Here is a 26,595-nt window from a genome sequence, read left to right as displayed (position 1 = left end):
ACCCCTGCCCCAGCTCAGAGGAGAAGGGGAGGGAGGAAGAATTGTGTGAGGGGTGACTGGGAGGGGGCAGTGAGCAGAATGTAAAGTGAATAAATAAAAAAATTAAATTAAAAAACCCCACACATTTTGCTTCCACTCTACTTGCAGGAGATAATAATCAGTGGGACTCATTCCAGCAAAGCAACTTGCTTATATATGTCACTGGGTCAGGATGAAAAAAACACAACAAAACCCTTAAATAACAGCATTTGTTTCCTCAGGTTCTACCTTCTGCTGCCTCCCCATTTCCCCATGACTTCAGTGGTTTACCTTTACCTGTGTAACTACTCCCAAGTTAAACTTGAGCCTTTAGTTCTGAGCTTCAACACATTCTCACTTCCCCCAAAGACAACTACAAACTCCAACTCTCTCTATTCAGAGCAAACACTGCTCCGCCCGAACCCCTTATTCCTCTGGCCCTCTCTAACTCTAACAGGGTACCCGCCCTTCTCAGCCCCCTCCTAGAACTATGCTCCACCACTCCCCTAGCGACCATGTCAATGCTTCTCTTAAATCCTACCCTCATTAACAAAGGACCTTTCAGAAACAGCCTCACTGGCTATCCTCTACAAATTCCAATCTTCTATTTCCTTTTCTTGTCACAACAAACTACAGCAAGCTCCCAGCAGATAATCTCCTCCTCCTCCCCCTCCCCCCTCCACTTTTCCCTCCTCCACCTCTCTGTCTTCCACCTCCCCTCCCTCCTCCTCCTCTCCCTCCTCCCTCCCCCCCCCCCCAGTCCTCCTCAGTGTTTTCTGGTTTTGTTTTGGTTCAGGGCGAGGCAGTGCAGCACGGTTGCTCCACAGTTCAGAAGCACACCCAGCATGTCAGGCCACACTTGACTGACATACCCCAGCTAGATGTGTACTGTATCCACCTCACAGACCGGAGCAGCTTTACCCAGAAAGGAATCAGGTATTCAGGGTGTCGGTAATGGACTTGGACTCTGTTATTTAAGCAATTACTTTGCCACCAGGAACTTCAGTCCAGGAAGCTGAACTAAAGGCTCTAACCCGGGTTTTAAAGGCTGACAACAGGAGCCACAGCTACCAGAGCAGATAAGCCTTTGCCATGGTTTACAGACACCGGTTCATATACCAAGAGAGGGCATTATTGACTGCAAAAGGAAAAAAAACATCAAAAATAAGGAAGGAATACTTGCTTTATTGGAGACATTATGGCTTCCTCTCAAATAATTCATTGCCCCAACATCAGAAAGGGACGTCAGAAATAGCCTGAGGGAACAGGACAGCTGATAAAGCCAAAAGGGGAACCGCCCAAGCATTCCTGGTGACATCCTGGTAGCTTTGCTGCCCAAGGTGCCCCAGCCATCCCAGAATATACTGCTGAAGACAAAGGACATCAGGCGAAAAGCCAAGGAGTTTAAAGAAGAGTGGATGGGTGCTGACCTCTGCAGGCTGCACCATCCTACCTAAGGAGGTTGCTAAGCAACTCATCCATCAGATTCACGTGGCTTCACGCCTGGGTCACTGAAAACTGAAGGAACTGCTGGGAGGGGCAAAGTACAAAATATTTGACTTAGGCACTTGGCTGACCAGGCACTCTCAGACTGTGCCACCTGCCAGGCTGTGAACTCCCCAGGCCCCAATCAAGGAGCCACTCCAGGAACCAGAATCAGGGGTCAATGGCCAGGGGCTAGTTGGGAAATAGATTATACAGAAATAAAACCAGGAACATACAGATACAAGTATTTGCTAGTTTTTATAAATATCTTTTCAGGATGGGTAGTAGCCTACCCTACAGAGGAGGAGACTGCCAACATAGTGACAAAGAAGCTCCTGGAAGACATCACACCCAGGTATGGTCTGCCTACCTGCTTGGTTCTGACAATGGACCAGCACTTATGTCTCAGGTAACTCAATCTCTAGCACAGGTTCTGGGGACCAATTGAAAAATTACACTGTGCATACAGACCCCAGAATTTCGGGCAGGTAGAGAGAATAAATCAGACCCTGAAGGAGGCCTTGACCAAACTGACCCCTGAAACTAACAGAGGCTGGGCAGCTCTCCTACCTTACGCTTTATATAGGGCTAGGAACAGCCCCTATTCCTTAGGTCCCCTCCCCCTTTGAAATCCTATATGGGAGCTCCCTGCCATGCTGCCTAACCTCCAGTCTGATATCTTAGCTGAATATGACCAACATCAGTTTTTTAAAATCCTTGGAAGCCCTCCATAAGGTCCAGAAGCAACTTTGGCCTGCCATTCACCAGGTTTCCGAGTGTGCTCCTCCCCCTAACCCCCATGGCTTTGGACCAGGTGGCGAAGTCTAGATTAAAAGGCATAACCACGAGACTCTGGAACCTCGCTGGAAAGGGTGCCACACTGTGATCCTGACCACACAGATGGCTGGTAAGGTGGACACGATCATGATGTGGATATGCCACTCCCAGGCTGAGCCTGCTGGGAGAAAGACTCTCCAGCAGTTGGGGGGTCCCCGCAGAGACTTCCAGGTGAACTGCAACAATCATGGTGGAAAGTCACCCACACCCTGTTGAGCCACTGAAACTGCGCCTCTAGTGCTCCTGATCCTGCTTGCTTGCAACACTTTGCCATCAAGTTCACAATGACTAGCAGGAGGGCTAACTGGACTGCCAGGTCTTAACTTGTCCATCCCCAGACTTAACACAGAACAGCTGGTTACCGGACTGGGACTCTGCATTGGAGATAAGGTACCTCCAGCCTCTTCCCACCTCTGCAACTGTACTGTAACCCCTACTGTACACGCTGCCCCCAGAGAATGCTTGGTGGGCTTGTACCTCGGGGCTTACCCCATGCGTTTATGGCTTGGTTGTAAATAGGACTGAGGTTTTTTTATGTTCCATACAGTTTGTACCCAGAGTGACTTATTACTCTGGGGAGGATGTCTTCAACCAGCTAGCACCTCCAAACAATTGGGTTAAAAGGGTGGCCATCTCTACTGAGTTACCAGGTTCTCTCCTTGACAGGGCTGGCTGGGGCTGCTAGTGTAGGGGCCTCAGAAAGATCTCAAGGAGTGGAGATGGCCCATTACTGAAAGTGGGTGGTGAGAGGGAGAGACAGGCTGACTCCATGGCAGGCTTCAAATCGGCAGTAGATACTAGACCTAAGAACTGGGCAAGTCCGGGCAAACCCAGGCAAGGCAGTCACTAACAGAAAAAGTCCACACCCATAATGGTTCCTAACTGCCTAGGGATAGAGTAAGATAAAGCTCACCTACCCCAGAACACCAATGAGCTTTAAATCAGGCCTTTGAGCTCACTTGACTTGCCTCTCCATCTTGGTAATGGGGGACCCCAGCATAACTGGACCTCTGCAGAATAAAACACTCTTTGCCTTTACATACTATCTGAGTCTGGGCTGTCATTCCTCAGGGAATCATGGCCCCTTATACTTTCCCCCTTTGCCCAACTGGGACAACCATGGATCCTGATATACTTCCTACCTACGCATTTTCCCACCTAGTATAATCAAACACACCCTGTACAACTGGGACAACCAACCTTGTTTGGGGAAGTGAAAACATACTTGTTATCTTATATAAGCCCTCCCCTGACCCCTCACTATTTCAGGAAGCTATTGGGGAAGTGGGGCTTACAAGTTAACTTTAACCCTTACAGAATAAAGACTTTCAATTGGCTATAGACTATAGCCTGTGTCTGTGTAGTCCCCTCTGGTGGGTTCCCTATAACAGTTTCATTGTTTTGTTTTGTTTTTTGGAAGTGTGTTGCAACTGTTGTTTGATTTTGAAAGATCAGAGTCTCCTGTAGGTCAGGCTAGCCTCAAATTAGCTATGTAGCAAAAAATGATTTGAACTTCTGTTCTTCCTGCTTCTACTACACCCAACCCCAAATGCTAAGATTCCAGTCATCTTTTTAAAAGAAATATTTATTTATATATTTATATGAATACTCTGCCACTCTCTTCAGACACACACACACACACACACACACCAGAAGGGGGCATCTGATCCTGTTGTGAGCCACCATGTGGTTGCTGGGAATTGAACTCAGGACCTCTAGAAAAACAGTCAGTGTTCTCAACTGCAGAGCCACCTCTCTAGCCCAAGATTCCAGTCTTGTACCACCTTGGTCAGCTCAATTCTGTTTTAAGGTTTTGTAAAATTACAGAATAAACTTGAACCCCTCCATTCTGCAGCCTGTGCTGTCAGCACCATGGTATTTCTGTCAGGACTGTTGCCCACACACCTGGAATCTGCTAAAATGTCTGCTCCACTTGCCTGACTTCTTGCCTCCTCCTCTTCTGCCTCTGATCAAACTAACTTCCTCCAATACCAAATCTGCTATCACACCACTATGGCTACTTCCAGACCTAACTCCTTCACCTTTCAAAGACCCAGGAAAAAGATGCTCCACTGTTTGTTAAAGGCCTTTCCAATAAGTACTTTCTCACCAACCTCCAGCAGTGCTTTATAGTAATGTGCATTCTGCTTTGCATCATAGCTATTCACATTCATTTGTTTATTCTGTACCAGTTTCATCATATACGGTTCCATCTTTTATCATTCTACTTCTGTACTCACATATTTACTTGAATGTTTTAGTCTAATCTTAATCCACAATCAGAATGTGCAGTGTACATGGCTAGGGCTTACTGACAATTATTCACCACTTACATACTTTCTCAAATAAGGCACCAGGAAGAATCATTCCTAAGCTAAGTTAAACTGCTTCCCACTCCAGGTGAGAGTCATCTTTAATATTAAAATGAGAGTTCTGACTATCCCTTTCTATGCAGAAACCTAATAGTTACAAACGTTCTATGTGAAAAGCTCTAACGGTCAACAAATGTTAATTCAGAAACTGATTTTTCTTCATCCACAAATAAACGTGGAGAGCATCCTGGCCCAGCAGGCGAGGGCGCAGCCTGCCAAGCCTGACGAGCTCAGTTTGCTCCAGGATCCACGTGCTCAAAGGGAGAATCGCTTGTTGTCCTTTTGTTGTGAGGTAAGCGCCCCAGAGACCGCCATATGGGCACTCTTAAAGCCGAAGAGAAAATCTTTATTATATGGGGAAGCTTGCCCAAATCCTGCAGCCCAAGCCCATGTCTCTTATGCACAAAACCCACATCCTGACTGTTCCATTTCAGTTAGCAGGAAATGGAAGGACAGAAGCCAAAAAGCAGGGGTGATACATTTGGAGACTTCTCACTTGGGGACTTTCCTGGACTCGTTGACTTAGCCTTTGCTCCTGTTTTGGCAGGTGGTGCAACCTATAGACTGGGTTTCCAGGCCTGAGTGGTGCTTCCAGCACAGCATGAGTTGTGCTAAGGTCTGGAGGCCTGTTACTCTGACCTCCACAGGTATGCCATGACATGCATCCACCCACATGCATATATAATAAATGAATGAATGAATAAATATATACACACACACACACACACACACACACATATATATATATATATATATATCACATGCCAAAGAAAAAACTTTTTAAAAAAGTGTAATTGACATAAAGGTATAGACAAAATAACAAGGAAATAATAATACTTTCAACATTGTTCATAGAATTCCAACTTTTGGAGTAATTTGTGTTTGATATGTTTTTATATCCAATTTCTAGTCTCCTCAAAGGAAGCTGACTTGCCTGACTTTCTGATTTGAGACATCAGCACCTGGCCCTCAAAATCTGCAGTCTCTAACTCACTTTACAAATCATCAGGAACCGTTCCTTCTGAAATAGGTCATTTTGACAAGTTAGCTTCTCTAATGATTTTCCCAGAGATGAGGCATGAAAAGTCTGCCTTGTTAGAAAATACACAAGTAATTCAAACTTCAAGAATTAAATGCACAGTTCTGTAGTATCACCTTTAAAAGCAGATTGTTTGAAATAACATCAGGGTAACTAAAATGGGAAAATCTAACTTATTATTATTTATCAATTTCATAATTAACATAAATCTTGAGTGAGAATAAGATTAAGCAAGGCAAAAGTGATTAGCAGTTTCAAAGTCGCCCCCAACCCCCCCACAGGATTTCTCTATGTCCCTCTGGCCATCTGAAACCTGCTCTATAGAGCAGGCTGGCCCCAAACTCAGCGATCTCTGCCTCAGCCTACAGAGTGCTGCCACCACCTGGCTCTCAAAGTAACTCTTGTACCAAACACAGAATGCTGATAAGTAACATCATTACTAAATGTTACATAAAACATTTGTTTGTAAACTAAGCAGTAATTGGGTTTCTAGATCCTTACCACATAAAGTACAGTGTGGGACTAATATGCAGCACTGTCCCAGCACACTCTGATGAGACTATTAATATTAAGCAGCTTACTCTGGTTTCAGCCTTGGAAAGTCTGAAATTCAAGGGGAGTATGTGGCAAAGAAAACAAGCAGGGAGGGCTGGAGTGGCTCAGTGGTCAAGAGCAGGCGCTTCTCTTGCAGAGAACATGAGTTCAGTTCCCAGCACCCACAACTATTTGTAACTCCAGTTCCAAGGGCCTGACACCTTCTTCTGACCTCTGCAGGCAGGCTAGGAGAAACTCTACAGGTTTCTACATAGAAAGGGATAGTCAGAACTCTCATTTTAATATTAAAGATGAATCCCAACTGGAGTGGGATGCAGTTTAGCTTAGCTTAGGAATGATTCTTCCTGGTGCCTACGAGTAGTCACATTTATTTGAGAAAGTATGTAAGTGGTGAATAATTGTCAGTAAGCCCTAGCCATGTACACTGCACATTCTGATTGTGGATTAAGATTAGACTAAAACATTCAAGTAAATATGTGAGTACAGAAGTAGAATGATAAAAGATGGAACCGTATATGATGAAACTGGTACAGAATAAACAAATGAATGTGAATAGCTATGATGCAAAGCAGAATGCACATTACTGTAAAGCACTGCTGGAGGTTGGTGAGAAAGTACTTATTGGAAAGGCCTTTAACAAACAGTGGAGCATCTTTTTCCTGGGTCTTTGAAAGGTGAAGGAGTTAGGTCTGGAAGTAGCCATAGTGGTGTGATAGCAGATTTGGTATTGGAGGAAGTTAGTTTGATCAGAGGCAGAAGAGGAGGAGGCAAGAAGTCGGGCAAGTGGAGCAGACATTTTAGCAGATTCCATGTGTATGGACAACCAGGTTGGTGGGAGCACTTGCCAAGAGGTTACAAGACCTAGGATTGGATCTCTAGCTCCAGCATTGATAGAAAGAAAATCTATAAAGCCAAAAGAAAATCATTGTGCCCACTAAAGTAAAGCTTATTTTCTAAATACGCATTTCATCATTTTACTACTAAAGGAATAATTACTATAACTCTAAAACATGAGACATATCTATGATGGTTCCTACATTCTAAAGGTTTCTACTCATCAGTGAACATTCTACTTAGAGATTATGGGTAGAACAGAAAAGACTTTACCTCAGAAGAAAAAACTATTTAGCATTTCTAGTCACTTCTGTTAACATCTGCTTCATGAATAACTAAAAAATATGCAACTTTAACATTAAGAGTAAACACCATTTTAAAAATAGAATTAGGTTATAGATGCTTCATATTACAATTCTTTAATATAATTCTGAACAATTATCTGCAAGTGGTTTTTGGCAGCCTGTCTACAGATCAGCTCATACATGCTTAGGTAAACACAAGATTCCTTTGTGTTCTAGGATATTTAACCTGTTTTACTATAAGAATTTACATGTAATTTAAGCCCCAACAGGAAGGAGGCTTACACATCATTGATCTACTCCTCCCTTCATACAGATGTGTAAATGGTATCTGTATGAGAGTACATACCACATATGTAGTGTACACACAAACATATATACACATATATTCCTCATACAGATATATATACATACATACTCACACACATATTCCTCACATAGTATGTAGACACACACACACACACACACACACATCCTCATACAGAACTCGGAGATGCTCCTTTAAACAGTGGAAGTTACCAAGTTTCACTCATTACCATGTCTGTTCCCCTTTATTAGGACAGAAATCAAAGTTCAACATAGTTTATAAGGAGTGAAAAAATCCTATGAAATTACTGGGACTTTTGTTGTTCTTTTGAAACAGTATAGCCCAGCTAGACAGGAACTGTCTATGTAGAACAAGCCTCAAGCTTGTGGGCATCCTCCTGCCTCCAGCTCCAAGTACTGGGATTACAAGCATGGTCCACTAGGCCTGGCTACTGGGACTTTTAAATGAAGAGGATTTATTTTACATGTTTCTCTCTCTCCCTCTCCCTCTCTCTCCCCACCTTCCCCTCCCCCTCTTTCTCCCTCTGCACCTCCCTCTCCCCCCTCCTTCCTTCCTTTCTTTTCAGCACCATGGATTGAACCTAGGGCCTTCTGCATGTTATGCAAGTATTCTACCAAGGAGCTATTCTTGAGACAAGGTCTTGTTATATATTCCAAGATGGCCTCAAATCCACAATTCTCTTTGTCTTGTAAGTGTTAAGATTAAAGGCATGTAGCACTGTGCCCAGTTAGACTGTCTTAACTAGATATCCAGGCATACTTTATATACAAGATGCTCTAAATATTTCAGAATCACTTAAAAATATTTAGCCTACAACTACATATATATATATATATATATACATATACACATACACACAGACATATTTATATATTATATAAAGCTCTGTCATAGCTCTGAATATCCTAGAATTATGTAGATCAAGCTATCCTTGAACTCACAGAGATCCAATTCCTTCTACCTTCAGAGTACTGGGATTAGAGGTGCTCACCACACCATACCTGGCTTTTAAAATATATCTTAATTTAAATAATATTAAATCAGACATCGTGGAAAGGAAGAAAATGTAGAGGGCTGGTGAGATAACTCAGCAGGAAAATATATTTGCCACCAAGCCTATGACCAGAGTTCCATCCCTGGACTGCACATGGTAGAATGAAAAACCCAGCTCCCATGAGCTGACCTATAACCTCCACATGCACACCCTGATGGTGAAGGCATATGAACCCACAAATAAATGAATATGTAAATGTGGTAACAATAAAGTATAGGGGCTGAAGAAAAAGCTCAACCATTATGAGCATCTGTTGTTCTTGCAGAAGACCCAGGTTAAGTCTCAGCACTCACATGGTAGCTCACGAGCTCCTGTAACCCTAATTCCAAAGGATCTGACAAGCTTGCCCTCTTCTGACCTCGGCACTTGGTGCACAAACATGAAAGCAAAAGACTCACATAAATCTTTTTTTATTTTATTTATTTTATGCATCTATGCATTTTGCCTGCATGTATATATGTGTATCATGTTCATGCCTGGTGAGAAGAGGTATCAGATGCTCTGGAGGTAAAGTCACAGCTTTAGGTGTGAGCTGCCCTGTGAGTTCTGGGAATTGAACTCAGGTCTTTTACAAGATGTGTTCTGAGCCATCTCTCCAGCACTGTAATAGATTATTTATAAAAGAGAACGTTGCACCCCCGACCCGTGCTGTACAAACGTAGAAATTAAAGAAACAAATGCAGCACATACCTTGCTGAGCTAAAGTTGATCTGAGCATCCCCGTCTTTGACCAGATTTTCACTTGTCCATCTTCTCCAACTGTGCAGGAAAAAAAAAAAAAAAAAACTGTAGAAAATAATCTTAAATTTGCATGAACATATATAAACATCTAAATGTTTAAAATTGAGATCCAATTCACTCCAAGTATAACAGAGTATGTTTTAACTGTAAATTTAAATCAAAATTACATGAAAAAAAAAGCTTTCATCAATGTAACCTAACTTCCATAGTAAAAATTTCATTTTTTCCTTCAAACTTGGAAAATTCAGGAATGTGTTACTCAAATACTACTTCTATTGCCATTGTGATGTCCACTTAGACTTTAAGGAAAGTATTCTCCGGGTATCTACTGCAGTTACCACCACCAGGGAAATGGAATCCACCTGTGACCATCTTAGCTCAAACAGGAAGAAAGAGCCTGGAGCTACAGAGAGTCATTTAAGAAAGGGATTTCTGGTTGGTTGGTTGGTTGGTTGGTAGGTCAGTTGTTTTGTTATTTGGTTGGTTGTTTGTTTGGTTTTTGTTTTTCTATGACAAGGACTTACTATATTGCTCTGGCTGCCCCTAATTCACTATGTAGACCAGGCTGGCCTCAAACTCACAGACATCCACCTGCCCCTGCCTCTGGGCAGGGATCAAAGGTGTGTGTCCTCATGCCCAGCAGGAGTTTTGTTTTTATTTACTTAGTTGTTAGATTCTATTCTTGTGGTGCTGGGGATCAAACCTAGAACCTTGCACATAGTAGGTGAGTACTCTGCTGCTGAGATACATTCCAGCCTAGAATTTAGATTTCCTGCCTAATTTTTAAAATGATTCACATCTAAATATATTTATATGCTGAAAAAGAAGACATTGGGAAAGAAGTTAAAGGAACCAGGGAGACACATCACTAAAAAAATAATAATACTAAATTTAAAACCGTCCTAGAGAAGGCCTGAAGGAGAGATGAAAGGCACTCCTAGTCCAGGACGTGCTGTGCTTAGCCCGCTCTTCACGCGCTCTGTCCTCGGGACTTGCATCTAACGAACAGCAGGCTGGAATGGCCAGGTATGTTTTCTGAGGGTGAATCAGAAAAGATACTGTGGTTTCTAACTTGCTATTTCTTTACCCCTGGGAAGCCACATGCCATGATGTAAAAAATAGTCTATTAGCCTATGTGGCAAGGAATTAAGGTCCCCTGCTAAAGCCAGAGAAGAACCAAGGCTCATGCGCCCACGTGTGTGAGCCACAACCATCAAGCCTTCTCAGGACTGTAGCCACATGTTACCAGGGCACACACGTCCGTCCAGAAATACCCACCCACCAAAGCTGCTCCAGACCTACAGAAATGGCCACATAGTAAATACTTATTTTTAAGTCTAATTGCTGAAGTAACTCATTATGCAGCAATAGATGACTAATACAGTAAGTCCTACCTGGTGTAGGGCTGAAATAGAAGAGAGAAGGCAGATAGAGGTTAAGTTATATGAAAAATTTTCAATTTTAGAATTTTTTTTAAATTATAACTTTTACCTACTCTAGGACTTAATCATTCTACAAGCATCCTTTGATAGAACAAATAAAAGTAATTATTTAGTATGAATCTCAACAAATGGAGATAGTGAAACCCTCCTGTAGCCCTAGCATTGAGAAGGCTGAGGCAGGAGGATTACTAATGAGACCAGATTGACCTAAAAATGAATACTAAGCCAGCCTGTTCTTCATATCAAGATTCTATCTCCAGATAGTAAATGAAGAAAAAATAAAATATTCTGAATGATACCATTTACACAACAGTCTAGACTGGTACTATGACAATTATTTGCTACTAGACAGTAAAGCAGGCTACTGCTAAAGGATTGTGGTGGTTAGTTTTAAATGTCAACTTGCCACCTCCAGAACCACCTGGGAAGAGAATCCCAGTTGAGAATTATCTAGATTAAGCTGGCCAGGAGGCATGCCCGCAGGGTTATCTTCACTACCTGATATCGGGACACCCAGCCAGCGTGGGCAGTACCGCTTCATGGCTGCCCAGAACTGCAAGACACCAAAGGAAACGGGTTCATTGTTTGCTCTCTCTGCTCTTGATTGTGGACGCGGTGCATTGAGCTCCTGCCTTTGCTTCCCCACAAAATAAACTATAATCTGGACTCATAAACTACAGTAAACCCTTTCCACCCAGACCCTGGCTTTACTCAAAGTATTTTATTGCCACACAGAAATGAAAGTAAAACAATGAAAACATCTTCTTTGAAACCTTCTCTTTACAAATTCAGTTAAAAGGTTATTTGGGGGTGAGGAGGAGGAGATTGATCAGTGGTAGAACACTTGCCTGGCCTGTGAAAGGTCCTGGCTTTGATCCCTGCATGGCAAAGAGAAGAATTTGCAGAGCACTTACCTGTCACTAATGCAGTTCCCTCGTAATTCCATCTTCCGGCGAGCACAGCCCCACAGTGAGCTTCCACACTCTTTTCCACTCTTCCCAACTTGGAAATCAGATGAAACTTACCTAAAAGAAATTATCTGTAAGAACCTATTTTATTAATTAACTTATATTAAAATATTTGACTCCCTCCTACTAGATTAATTAGCATTAATGAACTAACAATTAGCTGTTAGGCACTAGAGGTTAAGAACAACATAGTCTCATTCTTCTTCTTAATTCAAGGAACACATGTCTAATAAAAAAGTTGCAAAAATGTAGCATGATAGACACATAGAAGTCGTTTAGTAAGCAAAAAAATTAAATTTAAAAACATACATAAGCCCTGCCTGTTTTGGAATAATGTAAATTAAATGAGAAATTAGTTAAATACATTTGAAAGATGTGGAAGACATTTTTAAAGATCACGAATGCCTTACAACTGGGACACGCCCATAATGTCAGCGCATAAGAGGCCAAGGACAGTGATTCCAGAACAACCTGGGACACACAGTGAGACTCAGGTGTGGGGACAGGGAGAGGGAGAAGGAGAACACAAGGAAAAGGGAAGAGAAAGGATGAGATGGAAGAGGAGGGGAGAGGGACAGAGGGGGAGACAGGCCCAAAGGGGGAGATAACTTTACACAACCACTAAACGGGTTATTCATGCTAAAAATTATATATTAAAGAATTAAATGAATGAAGGTATATACGATAATAACAACCATAGTTCCTTACTGTTTCCAAGAATTAGAAAAAGAAAACTAAACTAAACTCTGTAGTATTGAATTAGAATTGGTGTAACCAGAATATATTCAAGGTTTAGATAGAGAGCGATAGAGAACTGGTTACTGACATGCATCTAATTTGTTTTTACATGTATTTATTTATCTATTGGAGGAAGAGGCATGCATGTACCAAAGAATGCATGTAGAGTCCAGAGGACCTTGCAGAAGCCAGTCCCTCCTCCCCACAGCATGGGCTTAGGGACTGACCTCAGGCCCTCAGCCATGGCTTTACCCACTGAGCCTCGTGAACGGCTCTCGTTTTTTTAAGTACACACTTGAATCCCCATGTCCGGGTTCTGTTTGATGAAGAGTCTGAAGAGGAGCCACACACCATTAGAAAGACCACTCCTGGCAATGCCTGCATCTTGGCTTTTAAATATCATTAACCATCTAAAGACAGAGCCATTTAAAAACTAAAGACTACAAGATTAGTTTCAGGCATCTTGTGCAGGTAAGGGCATGCTCAAAGCATGATGAGAACAGCTACAAAACAAGAGCAAAAATTAATGTCCTTGGCTCCAATGATTGCGCTCTCATGGCCAAATGTGAGACACTTTCAAAATCAAGGTTAAGAAATTATAGTAGCAGAATATTAATGAAATAAACATCTATAAGGCTAGCCTAACATTAAACCAAGTAAGAGAAGTGGCACAGGACAGAAAGAGTGTTTTCTTGTTTTTTGTTTTTGAAGTAGAATACCAACTATCTAACATGGATAGATTACAAAGACAGAAAAGCTATCACCTGGCAGTTTTTCCGGTAACAAACAATCTGGCCAAGAATCATCAGTAGAGTTTTAGAAATGAGAGGAAGTCTAAGAAGGGAAAAAAATCACTTTTATGTAGTATCAAAATATATTTTCATCAACAAGTTTTTAAAAGGGAGAAAACAGAGGCTAGAGAGACGGCTTGGTGGCTAAGGGCACTTGTTGCTCTTGCAGGAGACTGATTTTACTTCTCAATACCCACATGATGGTCCTCAACCATCTATAACTCCAGTTTCAGAACATTAGACATTCTGGTCTGATCTCTCCCGGCCCTGGAATGCATGCATACATATAGGCAAAACACAACTAAACATAAAACTAATCAAAAAGCAGGGGAGAAAATAGTAACATCATAGTAGATTTACTTAGTAAGCATTGACTATCAGATAAGAAAAGTTAACATCACAATAATGTGTCAAATCAACACCATGAATTTCCCAATATTCCCATTAAAAATCTGTAAGCTAGTCGGTGGTGGTGGTGCACACCTTTAATCCCAGCACTTGGGAGGCAGAGGCAGGTGAATTTCTGAGTTCGAGGCCAGCCTGGTCTACAGAGTGAGTTCCAGGACAGCCAGGGCTACACAGAGAAACCCTGTCTCAAAAAAAAAAAATATATATATATATATATATATGTATGTATATATATAAAATAAAATAAATCTGTAAGCTGAATCAAATCTTAAAGAAATACTGAAAAAATAAAACACAGGGACTGTCTATAAAGCAATAAGTAGACTGGATCCTTCAAAATCAAGGTCACAAAGGCAACTACAATGACAGTGGATCTGCATCAAATAGCAGCTTTTTAAGACACCTCCAGGCACAAATCCCAGTACTGTACTATATTGTTCATACAAAGCGGGGCAGAGGCAGTTCACTAGAAACTCACCATCAGAGCTTGTCAGGACAAAGCTCTCGGCCTGCGTCTGCTTCTTTATGCCTAAGCTCTTGGGGAACCAGTGAAGGTCTATCGGGTAGATGTCATCGGGCAGCTTGACTATCAGGCTGGTCTCACTGGTGAGCAGGTTCCACTTCACAATCTGGTGATCGTCACTGCAGGAGTACAGCTCCTCTGCCGTGGTCCAGCCCACACAGCTCACTAATTCTTGATGTGGTGCTGTGTCAAGGAGATGTAAAGTTCAAAAGACGTAAGTCTTTAAAGTCATTCAAGGTGTGGAGCGTGAAAAGCCAAATGAAGAGCCAAATGTTGTCCAGCTTCGAAATACAGTTTTTCACCGTGTGACTTGTCTTTTCACCGTGCGACTTGTCTTTTCACATTTTTAAAGAGATTTATTTAACTTGATTTTATGTGCACTGGTGTGAGGATATCAGATCCCTTGGAACTGGACTTACAGTTGTGAGCTGCCATGTGGGTGCTGTGAATTGAACCCGGGTCCTTTAGAAGAGCAGATGGTGCTCTTAACTACTAAGCCATCTCTCTAGCCCCTCACTGTGTGACTTTTAATATTTTTTTCCATATAAAGGAAACTGTCTTCTAAATAAGTTTCAAGAATAGAAATCAAAGAAGAAAGCCAGACAGAGAGGAAATAAAGTTTGTAATTGAAGATATTTCTTAAGCATGGTCAACACACACACACACACACACACACAAAAGCAGCAAGTAAAAACCCAAAAGGTAGGATATGATGTTGGAAGATAGGCAGGAAGAAAGGGAGAGTAATCATTCTGATGTGTTCCAAGATCTATTAATTAGCTCAACATTTGATAAATTAAGCAAAAAAATAAAAAGACGACGTGGCTGTGGACTGTTCTGAACTGAAGCACAAGGTACAGGAAAGGACACTGAGCCACTACCAACCAGCTCAGCACAACTGCGGCCACCGCACCAGGTTTCCTTTGTAAGGATTTACTTGCCTTTTATTTGTGTATGCGTGTGTGTGCTACATGTGTATGTCGGTGTCCCCCGAGGGCAGGAGAGGGCATCAGGTCCCCTGGAGTTACAGGGAGCGGCAAGTTAATCAATGCCAAGCACACTTGGGCGCTCTGGAAGCACAGCGAGGGCTCCTGGCTGCTGAGATGACTGCTCAGCCCTGACAATATTTCTAAAACCAAGACAAGCAGCAGCAACCCAACACCACACACGTATATCTCAAAGCACGAGAGGGATTTCTCTAAGGTTATAAATGTGTGTATGCAGGGTTAGTGAAGACACAGTAGCCATGGGAGGACTACTAGATGAAGACATCTAAAACAGGAGTTACTCTTGAGCTTAAAAGGGGAACTGCAGACAATGGGTACCTATAGTACTATGACTTCCTGAGAGCGCCCTTTTAAAAGACAGAAAATCAATTTAAAGAAAAGAGAAATCATATCTCTATTCAAGAATTAAATAATTAAAATACTGTAAGTAACAAAATTTAAAAGGAAAAGGATATGCTTAATTCAGTATTTTCCTATTTCTGATGAGGGAGCAAATTTTTCTTTGTTTCACACCTACAGCAGATCAACATCTTGAAAGATAAAATAAAGATGGGGCCTGGGGGTACAGTACCATGTAGAAATTGCACCTAATACGCTCAAGGTGGGCTTGGGCTTAATCCCCAGCCACAAAATAAACAAGCAAGCAAATGAACCTGAAATTACTAAATCATGATCTTTAAATGCTGCAAGAACGATAAATGAAATAGTAAGTCTCCGCCATATTAACTTTCTTATTCCCTCACAGACTGGCAATGAAGCCCACAGGTAATGCTTTGAGAACTGATTGACATGCTAAGAATAAGATGAGGAGGGCCAATTGTACCTCCTTAAAGTCCAATTAAAGGCTCTCTCTGACAAAATATAAGGGTGGTGTATATATATAGGAAAAGAATGATTGCTCCCTTTCCTTGTGAAATAATAAAAGGTTTACTGTTCAGATTTCCCTAGTCTGTCCTCTACTGTATCAGGAGAACCCAGAAATAAAGCAAAACTAACTGAGCACCTATGTGTGAGGTCACATTACAAAGTATTCAGATTTTGGTTTTCCTTTGGAGACAGAGTTTCTCTGTGTAGCTCTGGCTGTCCTGGAATTCACCCTATAGACCAGGATGCCTTTGAACTCAGAAGTCCACCTGCCCTCCTAGTGCTGGACTTGAGGTAGGCACCACCACTGCCTGGAGGATTATTCAGATTTTGTTAAAGACTCTTTTTAAGATTCTATTAGACTAAACAAAGGTTAATTTTTAAATACTTAAGAAGTAGAATAATAAAAATGTCAGTAAGTATCAGAAAGTAAGACTTTGGGCTCACAGTATACTTCAGAAAAATCTACAACTGGGGTCTTAAATATTTTGAAAACAATTTGTTTATAAAATAACTTTTCAGAAATGAAAAACAGGTAGTAAGTAGAGTAAAACGAGCAGAAGAGAAGTCGACAGCTGTGACCACAGGTTGAATGCAGTGAAGTCTATAAGATTAAAGGATATGCTTTGGTTCCTTTAAGAGCGATATCTTCAGTCTCATGTCTCCAGTTTCAGAGGAATTTGAAATACCACTTGACTGTATTCACTGTAAAGATAAAGAGAAGACATATCAATATTGAGAACTGTGCACACGTGCGCACACAGGAACATGGATACACACATACATGTATGTACACATTTACACCTTTTGAATTCCAAGAAACATAACAGCACCTTTAATTCCTCTAATATAAACACATGGAGAGAGGAGGAAAAGTCTCCCTCTGATTAGGCCAAGAATTGATGGCACCGTGGGTTGAGCACCCAAGGCTCACTATAGCATGCCTGCAAAAACAGGCCTGCTATTTCAGAACACCTCTAAGTAATGTCTGAGGCCATGACATGCATGCACACATACAATAAATAAATGAATGCTTAAAAAACAAACAGAAACTTTCCAAACGCTGTCCTGGGACCAAATCAAAAGGTGTGGCAAACCAGGAAACCCTCAATCACCACTCAGTTTTGATCCTGTCTAATGAGTTAGCTTCCTCGGGCTAAACTACATTTTTAAGAGCCTTAAATCTATAATCTACATGAAAACAATATGGTATTACCAATGTGTGTGAGTCTCAGTCTGGGGCTAACAATCTATTGTGGGGAAAACTGACTAACAGCTATAGCTAAGACAATGAGAAACAACTTAAGGACAAGGCTATACATTGCTGTAAAAGTTATGCAGGCTGGGTGTGGTGGTGCTGCTACGAGAAAGGATGAAGCAAGCTTTAAATCACCACACTTTAAGCCCATGAATGAGACTAACATGGACAGCATAAAGAAACCCCATCTCAAAAAAAAAAACAACCCTTTTTTTTTAAAGTTGGGCACAAAATTAACTTGTATCAGGGCATTATTATAGTACACACCCTTAATCCCAGAATTTGGGAGATAAAGGCAAGTGGATCTCAGTGAGTTCAAGGCTAGCCTGGTTTACACCAAGAGTTCCAGGACTTCCAGAGATATATAATAGAACCAGTACAAAAAAGCAAACAAACAAAAACCAGTATATAATTACCAAAGGAAATTGAAAACAAAACAAACAACATTGTAAACACTCTCCAAATAACTGCATCACCAAAGAGCTAATCTATCTGAGTCCAATATACATTTACGTTTTTTGAGCAGTATCACTAGGCCATACCAAAAAAAAAAAAAAAAAAAAAAAAATCAAGCAAGAATATAATCAAGTGAGAATATAATTAAAGGGGGTAAAAAAAAATCTCTACCGTTCTAAAATTACAGAGAACTACATCAAAGGAGGTGCTGACCAGAGACTTTCTTTAAAAAAGACCCATTGCGGCTCACTGAGCTCGCCCCTCAGTCCACTGAGCTCGCCCCTCAGCCCGCTGAGCTCGCCCCTCAGCCCACTGAGCTCGCCCCTCAGTCCACTGAGCTCGCCCCTCAGCCCTCAGCCCGCTGAGCTCGCCCCTCAGCCCACTGAGCTCGCCTCTCAGTCCCTGGAGATGGGAAGTCCCCTGGGTAGACAGAGTGTGCAGCACTCTCTATTTTTCTCTTTGGCTGATTTCTCTTAAACTTAAAAAGTATAAAACTGTATGTGGCACAGACAGGGACAAATGGGACTTACTTCAGGCACATTTCCTAGATTCATTTTGATACAAAGGAGCTCCCTAGCTTTCTCAAAACGTCCTCCTTTCTATCAGACCCTTTTGGGATTTACTAGTGTTAATGTGTTAATCCCAAAGATTCAAGGAAGAAAGACCACTGACCCAAACTACCATAGCCAAATTAATTAAAGCAAGCTTTTTTCTTCATGTACAGGGTCTGTCTCCCCCTAAAGGCAGGATTCAAGAGATCAGCATTGGGGGGGGAGGGGACAACGATATAAGGGCTTTTATAGCTCAGGGGTAGCAGGGTTCCAAATGGGGAATGATTGGGTGAGAACAATAGGAAGGGTTACAGACACAGAATATAACAAGGAGGTCTTAACAACTGGTGGTCACAAGAACCTTTTGAAACAAAGGTAGGGTTGCGAGGTGGTCATTACAACTTCTTGAAACAAAAGCCTGGTCTTCCTTTCCTGGAACAGGCAATACACAGTCATTTGTTGTTAAAGTTCAGGTGGGGTACAGCTGAAAAACAAATTTAATCATCAGCAGGAATGAGTTGTATTTACTACTGGATGGCTATGGAGCCTATGGTGGAGGCATTCTGACTCATCCTTAGAAGGAAAAGGGTAAATAACACTGTAGCATATATAGACCTGGTTCATCACAATTATTCAAATTTATTAACATTTTTTAAAGAACAAAAAATTACAGAATTCTTGTTGCTTCTGCAATTGACAAACCATAGATAAGATATTTGCATATTTATGCTACTAACTACAACCTGAAACCTAATATTTAGAATAATGAAATGCAATCACATCCATAATATAGATACTTCCTCACCAGAAGAAATCATAATCAAACTTTATATAGTAAGAGCAGTAAGAGCATTCTTGTTGATGGTTCACCAGCCATTCAGAAATAATGATGCCAAATAGTCAGAGAAAGAAAACAACCTAACACAGGAAAGAGTCTCCGTGTTTTCCCCTACATATTCTACTTAGCTGAGATCAGCTATATAAATGGCATCTAAATTTTGACACAGTATTAAATAAAAAAATAAAACAATATTTTCCCCACACAGCCTATCTGAAGAAGTGCCAAGCACCCTGAGTGCTACACTGAAGGTATTTGTATCTGCCCACCTGGGATAGCTATTTTCAATTGTCAACTCTGCTGGAATAAGGAAAACCTAGGGCATCAATGGGACACATCGAAAGCTGTGTCTGTGATAATGTTTCCAGAGGTTTAGCTGAGGAAGAAAGCACCACCTTGAACGTCGGCTTGTGGCACCTTCTTGTGGCTGGGATCCCAGACTAATTTAAAAGAAAAAAGAAAAAAAAGTTGGACAAAGAGCAAGACAGCTGAGGACTGACTCCCCTTCCGGCTTCCTGACCAATGGTGTGACAAAGCGGCTCTGCCCTCAGTGTCTTCCTGACGATGATGAAACACACGCAGTCTTTTAGTGTGTGAAGGATCTGACCAAGCAAGGATATTTCGGGAGTGGGTAGGGAAGGATCTGACCAAGCAACAGTGTCTGGGGAGTAGGGAAGGGAGGCACAGGAAACAGAGCCCTGCTATAGCACTCCTTGTTCTTTATGATGCATATCATTTGTAGGTTGTTGTTGGTCTAGTGGGGGTCAACATTTATAAGGCTTGAGAAAAAGCATTTGGTTACCAAAACCTGACAGGGAGGTGTGGTACGCAAGCCAGTAATCCCAGCAAATACAAATAAATTAAGGAGAAAACGAGATAGCTTGTTTGTTTGTTTATATATTTAGAGACAGGGCCTCATTATGTAGCTTTGGTTGTCCCAGAATTCACTACGTAGACCAAACTAGTCTCTAACTCACAAATATCCCCCTGCTTCTACCTCCTGAGTGCTGGAATTAAAGGTAGTTGTCATCATGCCCAGCTAGCCATTCATTTTCTATTATCCAGGTGGACAAAAAAATGAATGTGCCCAGAACTCAGTGCTGGCATAGAGATAAATAGTTTTATATCTGTCAAAGAGCAGGTAAATGCCCTATGTTTAGGAAATTAACCACTTTGAGTTTTATTATAAAAGAAGATGTTCCACTTAAAAAAGAAAAAAAGGAAAAAAGGAGAAAGGAAAATGTACTTCCTTCCCAGCTCTTCCTATAGCAGAGACAGGCGCTGACTGCTAACACACACCTCATTTTGAATTAGAAGGTACTAAGTCAAAGAAGAGATTACAAAAGAAATATGCTCTAAAAAGGACTCCTAGTTGAGGAATTTACTATCTACATACAAGATACACAGATATATGTTCATTAAAATCTTGTATGGTACAATTTGAGGGTCTTTAATCCAAAAATCTAAAATCCAAAAAGCTCCAAAATCTAAGTGTCACCAAAACACCAGTAGAAAAGTCCACACCTGCCTTCCTATGATAAACCAGCGAGAACAGGGATGCTTGAAAAATCATTGTATGAAATTCTAAGCCGGGCGGTGGTGGCGCACGCCTGTAATCCCAGCTCTCTGGAAGGCAGAGGCAGGTGGATTTCTTAGTTCGAGGCCAGCCTGGTCTACCGAGTGAGTTCCAGGACAGCCAGGGCTATACAGAGAAACCCTGTCTCAAAAAAACCAAATCCAAAAAACCAAAACAAACAAACAAACAAATAAATAAATAAATAACAAACTTTACGCTCAGATTGGGTGCCACATACATGGTATCTCATGAATATATGCAAATATTCCAGAATCTGAAAAAAAAATCCAGAATACTTCTGGTCCCACACATTTTTAGATTAGGGATACTTATCTAATATTATCAAAAAGTAGAATTTGGGGCTAGCAAGAGAACTAGGGGGACTGAATAGTGATGGCACATGCCTTTAATCCCAGCACTTAGGAGGCAGAGGTAGGGGATCTCTGAGACAGCCAGTGCTACAGAGAAACCTTGTCCTGTGGGGGGGGGGGGGGCGGGGAAAGGTAGCTAAAGGGGTAAAGGTACCTGCTGCCAAACCTAATGAGCTAAGTTCAGTCCTGGAAACAGCTCATGGCTTTTAACCTCAAAACCAATGGCATACCACCTCCAGCAGGGCTGTAACACATACACTTCTCCAACCAGCACCGCTAACTGGTGACCACTTGAGTATTCAAATGCCCAAGACTATGGAGAACACTCCTTATTCCAAAACAACACACCTGGCAAGTCTCTCAATCTCTCAACACACACACACACACACACACACACACACAGAGAGAGAGAGAGAGAGAGAGAGAGAGAGAGAGAGAGAGATCAAATACCAAAGTTGATAGCTCTATTTGGAGTTCTTTTATGGCTCTTCAATAAAAAGAAATAAGAAAGGCAGTTTTGTTTTTTTTTTAAATTCAGATAAGTTCTATCAGAGCTGTCAGCAGACTAAATTTAAGGTCCATTCTATAGCTGAGAAGGAAAATAGGGGCAGGCTCACTACTTCCTAGAAAAGACTAAGACATTTGACCACCAAAGGCACCAGGCTTCTGCAGAATAGTACAGTTCAATTAGTAAGGACCTCCAACCCTCACCTCAGCCTAATTCCTACATGTGCTTGTTCTCTCTGCTTTGGGGTCAGGATGTGAGCTCTGCGCTTCCTGTTCCTCCTAACCACGCCGACTGCCCGCTGCCATGCTGGCCTCTAACCCTCTAGAGCTGTCAGTCCAAATAAACTCTTCTATAAGTTACACTGATCATTGTAGTATATATACTTCCTTACAATCCTACTCATCATTAATATCTACATTCCAATATTACCTTTTATTTTGAGACAGGGTCTCACATAGCCCAGGCTAGCCTTAATCTGGCAATATAGATGAAGATGACTTGAATTTCGGATTTTCTTGCCTGATGCTTAAGTACTATGTTAAAGTTAAGCCCAGTTTTCAATATTTTCTTTAAAGTTTTTTTTTTTGTGGGGTTTGTGGGGGTAGGAGAGATGGTTGAGCAGTTACGAGTACGTGCTGCTCTTGCAGAGGTTTGGTTCCCTGTATCCACACGTCAGCTCCCAACCATTTATAACTCCCGTCCTAGGGGAACAGACACCCTTTTTGGGCTTCTTGGGTACTGCATGCACGTGGAATACAGATGTAGATACAATCAAAACACCCAGAACACATTTTAAAACATCTCTTTTTAAAATTTTATTTTATTATTGGTGTCATTGGAAGTAATAGGACAACTTTTAGGATTCAGATCCTAGGATAAAACATGTGTCATTTGGCATGCACTGAAATAATATTTACCTAAAAGCTATCTCTCTGACCTCAAAACTATTATTGTAATTAATTAGTTAATTGTGTGTGAGCACAGCAGCACACCTTGCAGAAGCTGACTGGGTCCCTCCATCCACCATATAGTTCCTCTACTGTATGGGCCATCTTGCTAGCCCCCCTATCATTTTTACAACTTTTTGCAGGGTGTTCAATTAATTCTAGCAAAGCACTAATTCACGAGTCTAAAATACATATTGTATAGTGAGTGAGGTTGAGGGCATGACTCAGTGGGTAAAGTGACTGTCACAGAAGCATGAGAACTTGTGTTTTGATCCCTAGCACCCACGAAAACCCCTGCACGTGCTTGTAACACTTGAGAGAGATGCAGAACCCCAGAACTACCAGGAGGTCCAGTCGATTGGTAAGTTCTGAGTTCAGTGAGAAACCCTGTCTCAAAAACTAACACAGTAACACTGGAGGGGTGGCTCAGAGATTGAGAGCACTGACCACTCTTTCAGAGGTTCTGAGTTCAATTCCCAGCAACAACATGGTGGCTCACAATCATCTATAATGAGGTCTGGCACCTTCTTCTGGAATGCAGGCAAATATGCAGACAGAACACTCTGTACTGTTTTTTAAAAGAAAAAAAGTCTTTAAAAAGGAAAAAAACCTAACATAGTAAATGACAGAAGATACCTGATATCTACCTCCAGCCTCAACATAGGCATGAGCACCTGCACACACATGTACATACAAACACACATACACATGCATGTATACTCCCCAATGACCCATAAATACCAGTGATCTTCAATTCAACTAAAAGTGAAGAATCATATTGCACCAACAAAATACAATGCTACATGATCATTTTTCAAATGGGCTATCTATTGATATAGAAAGATAACTATAATATGCAAAAGGAAAGCATGTTGCATAGCAATATTATAAAACTTAGGGTCAGCAAGATGGCTCATGGGGTAAAGGAACCTGTCACACAAGCCTGATGACCTGAGTTCAATCCCCAGAGTCCACCCAAAGGCTCTGGAAGGAAGGAATGGACTCCCCAAAGTTGGTCTCTGATCTCCACATGTGTGCCATAACACACGCCTATACACACATCAAGTACATATACTAAAAAACTTTTGGAAAATATAATCTAATCCCTTGTGTGCAAATGAAAATTGATATGTAATAATGATTTAAGCTGGTGCATACTAAAGCACTTTTCTGGGAAGATCTGCAAGACAGTTAATGATGGAGACCAGGAAGAACCCAATGAAAGTGATAATTATTTTCTCCCCTTTTTTTGGACACTAGGCAGGTCCTCTGCAACTGTACTATGTCCTCCCCCTCTACTGTTTGACATTTTTAACCATACTCAGTAATAGAATAAAGCAGACTGGTCTTGAACTCACAGAGATGTGCCTGCCTCCCAGGGACTGGAAGGCCTGGATCAGCCACTAGGGATCCAAACACTTGTTTTCTGAGAATCTCACAGTCAGGGCTAACCTTAAACTAGCTGTGTAAAGTGATCTTGGATTTATTATACTCCTGCCTTTTCCACCTGTGCTGGCAATAAAGGAGGATGCTGTCCACGATGGGACTTACGCAGTGCTGAGAATCAAACCCAGAGCCTCGTTAGGCACGTCACAGACCAAACCTCCATCCCCATCCTAAATGCCTATGTCATCATGTCCAACTCAGACTGCGGTCTACTCTATGGCTGTCGGTTCTGTCTTCTTCATTATGCAACTTAGTTTATAGCTGTTACAAAAACCTTTCTGCTACCTGGCATGATGATGCTTGCCCCAAACTCCAGAAATCAGCAGATAAATAGAAATTCAAAGCTAGCCTTGGCTACATAGCGCATTCAAGACCAGCCTGAGCTATATGAGACCCTGTTTCAAAAGAAAGAAGAGAGAGAGAGAGAGAGAGAGAGAGAGAGAGAGAGAGAGAGAGAAGAGGATGTTTGTTCTGACAGGGCATGGTTAAGTTCAATTACATTTGAGGCTGTTGTTAAATAAAATGATTTATTGAAGACTACTCCTTTCCACAATAGTTAAGACTTTCCATAGCGACGTCACCACCTGACTCAGTAACAGTTATTCCTGTTGCCACTTCACTAATTCAAAGATCCATAACGAACAGCATTTGACTGTCTTTAAGGGTTTATGCTCTTAACCACCAAAAATCTGTAACATTCTGCCCAAAAGAGCTGTGAATCTTTCCTTTCTCTTGCCTAGGCACTCTCCCTACCACATCAAAGAGTGTTTCATACCCACCTAACTAAAGCTGTGATTTACTGATTTCCCCCCTCCCCCAGTAATATAGCCCACTTCAGTTCTTGTTAAGAATTCTTTTCCTTCTCAATCTTACTTTTTTTTTTAAATACACTCTCACTGCACAGCACTGGCTTCAACTCACCACATAGCCTAGGCTATGCTAAATGCATGGCAAACCTCCTGCCTCATCTCCCAAGCTACACCAAGCTTGTAGCTATATTCTTAACTTGCCTTTCGAGAGCCTTCATAAATGACTTTCTCAAATTTGATACGGCATTTTTATTAGCAAATACTTGAAACATACCATCACATAGTAACATCAAATACTTATATGTATTCTAGATGAACAACCAATGTTATGAGAGACTTTATCTGTTGATTTTTATAAACATTCCCAGAGACACTTAATGAGTAAACTGCCCAATTATACACCCAAAGAAATAATGGGATTTAGGGTTGTCTCCTAACTTTTAATGTGTATATGTGAGTGCCTGCATGCATATCTGTGTGTGCCGTTGTGCAGAAAAGGGGGTCAGGTTCCTGCACTGGAGTTCCCAGCAGCAGTGTGAACTGCTCAGGATGGGTGCTGGAAGGCAAATCCAGGCCTTCTGCAAGAGCAGCAGTGGTGCTCACAGCTGAGCCATCATCTCTCCAGCCTGCCTGGTTTCTACATAGAGCTTTCCACTAAGTTCTGCTCGGACTAGCACATACACCTTTCCATCCAGTCTGGTCTGCCTTTTACTACATTTACTGTACATGTCTGAGTGTCTAATCTGCGTGTTTGTGTACCAGAAGAGGGCACGGAATCCCCTGGAACTGAAGTTACAGATGGTTATAGCACCAGGCTGGTGCAGGGAACAGAACCTGGGTCCTCTGCAAGGGCAGTAAGTATGTTTAACACTGCACCACTTCCCATGACCCAGTCTACTTTTCTCATTGTAAGTATCTCTTCCACTCAGCTTTGCTGTATTTTAGAACCAAATACCCCAGAAGCCCCTAAAAAGAATCCCTTTATCCTCTTGGTATTCCTACTAGTCCTCCATATCCCTCCCCCCAAAAAAATTCATTGAGTTTTACGGTGACATTTGTTTTATTAAGACAATTTATTTTCAACTATAAACATAAAGGTACATTATAATATTAGTGAATGCTTATTCAAACCACACCAACTCCAAACTCCGCCAGACTCTCACACTTGTAGTTTCTCCCCAGCACTTCCTGAGAGTCACTGACCCTAAGTGTTATGCATCTAAGAGTCACGATATATTTTAGAACAATGTAAACTCATTCATTAAACAGGTTTATTGGTGCTCTAATATGCCAGACCCTAAATAGGTAGAGAAAAAAAGAGAGAGAGGAAGGCTAGCAGCTCTCACTTTACAAGTTGCTGTATAAATATTTACTGGGAGCAGTCAAATTAACCAGCGGTTCTTTAACATTGCAGAGGATGAGTGATTCAGACCGTTTTTTTCAAAATTATAGGAAAACTAAACATCCAGGAAAACAAAACTCAAACACACAAAACTTAGTATACAATTTTTGGAGAGTTTGAAAGTCAG

The 26,595-nt window shown here is 41.5% G+C and overlaps 1 protein-coding gene across 5 annotated transcripts in view; it reads right to left on the bottom strand.

Moving 5' to 3' along the window:
* Ift80 (intraflagellar transport 80) overlaps nt 1-26,595 on the bottom strand; it is a 102,518-nt gene that overhangs the window by 73,886 nt on the left and 2,037 nt on the right. For 3 of the 5 annotated variants that reach the window (XM_052180371.1, XM_052180370.1, XM_052180374.1), the window contains exons 2-5: nt 16,931-17,011; nt 14,391-14,613; nt 11,922-12,032; nt 9,515-9,583 (exon numbers count right to left, since the gene is read on the bottom strand). In XM_052180371.1, the coding sequence (XP_052036331.1) occupies nt 9,515-9,583; nt 11,922-12,032; nt 14,391-14,613; nt 16,931-16,966 (439 nt within the window). In that variant the 5' untranslated portion in view covers nt 16,967-17,011. Of the gene's footprint in view, nt 1-9,514; nt 9,584-11,921; nt 12,033-14,390; nt 14,614-16,930; nt 17,012-18,932; nt 19,004-19,804; nt 19,827-26,595 lie in introns of those variants that run through there. The other 2 variants (XM_052180372.1, XM_052180373.1) reach the window with 2 other exon arrangements.

Source organism: Apodemus sylvaticus, chromosome 4 (assembly GCF_947179515.1).
Source record: "Apodemus sylvaticus chromosome 4, mApoSyl1.1, whole genome shotgun sequence".
Lineage (NCBI taxonomy): Eukaryota > Metazoa > Chordata > Mammalia > Rodentia > Muridae > Apodemus > Apodemus sylvaticus.
This window is presented reverse-complemented; position numbering and strand designations above follow the sequence as displayed.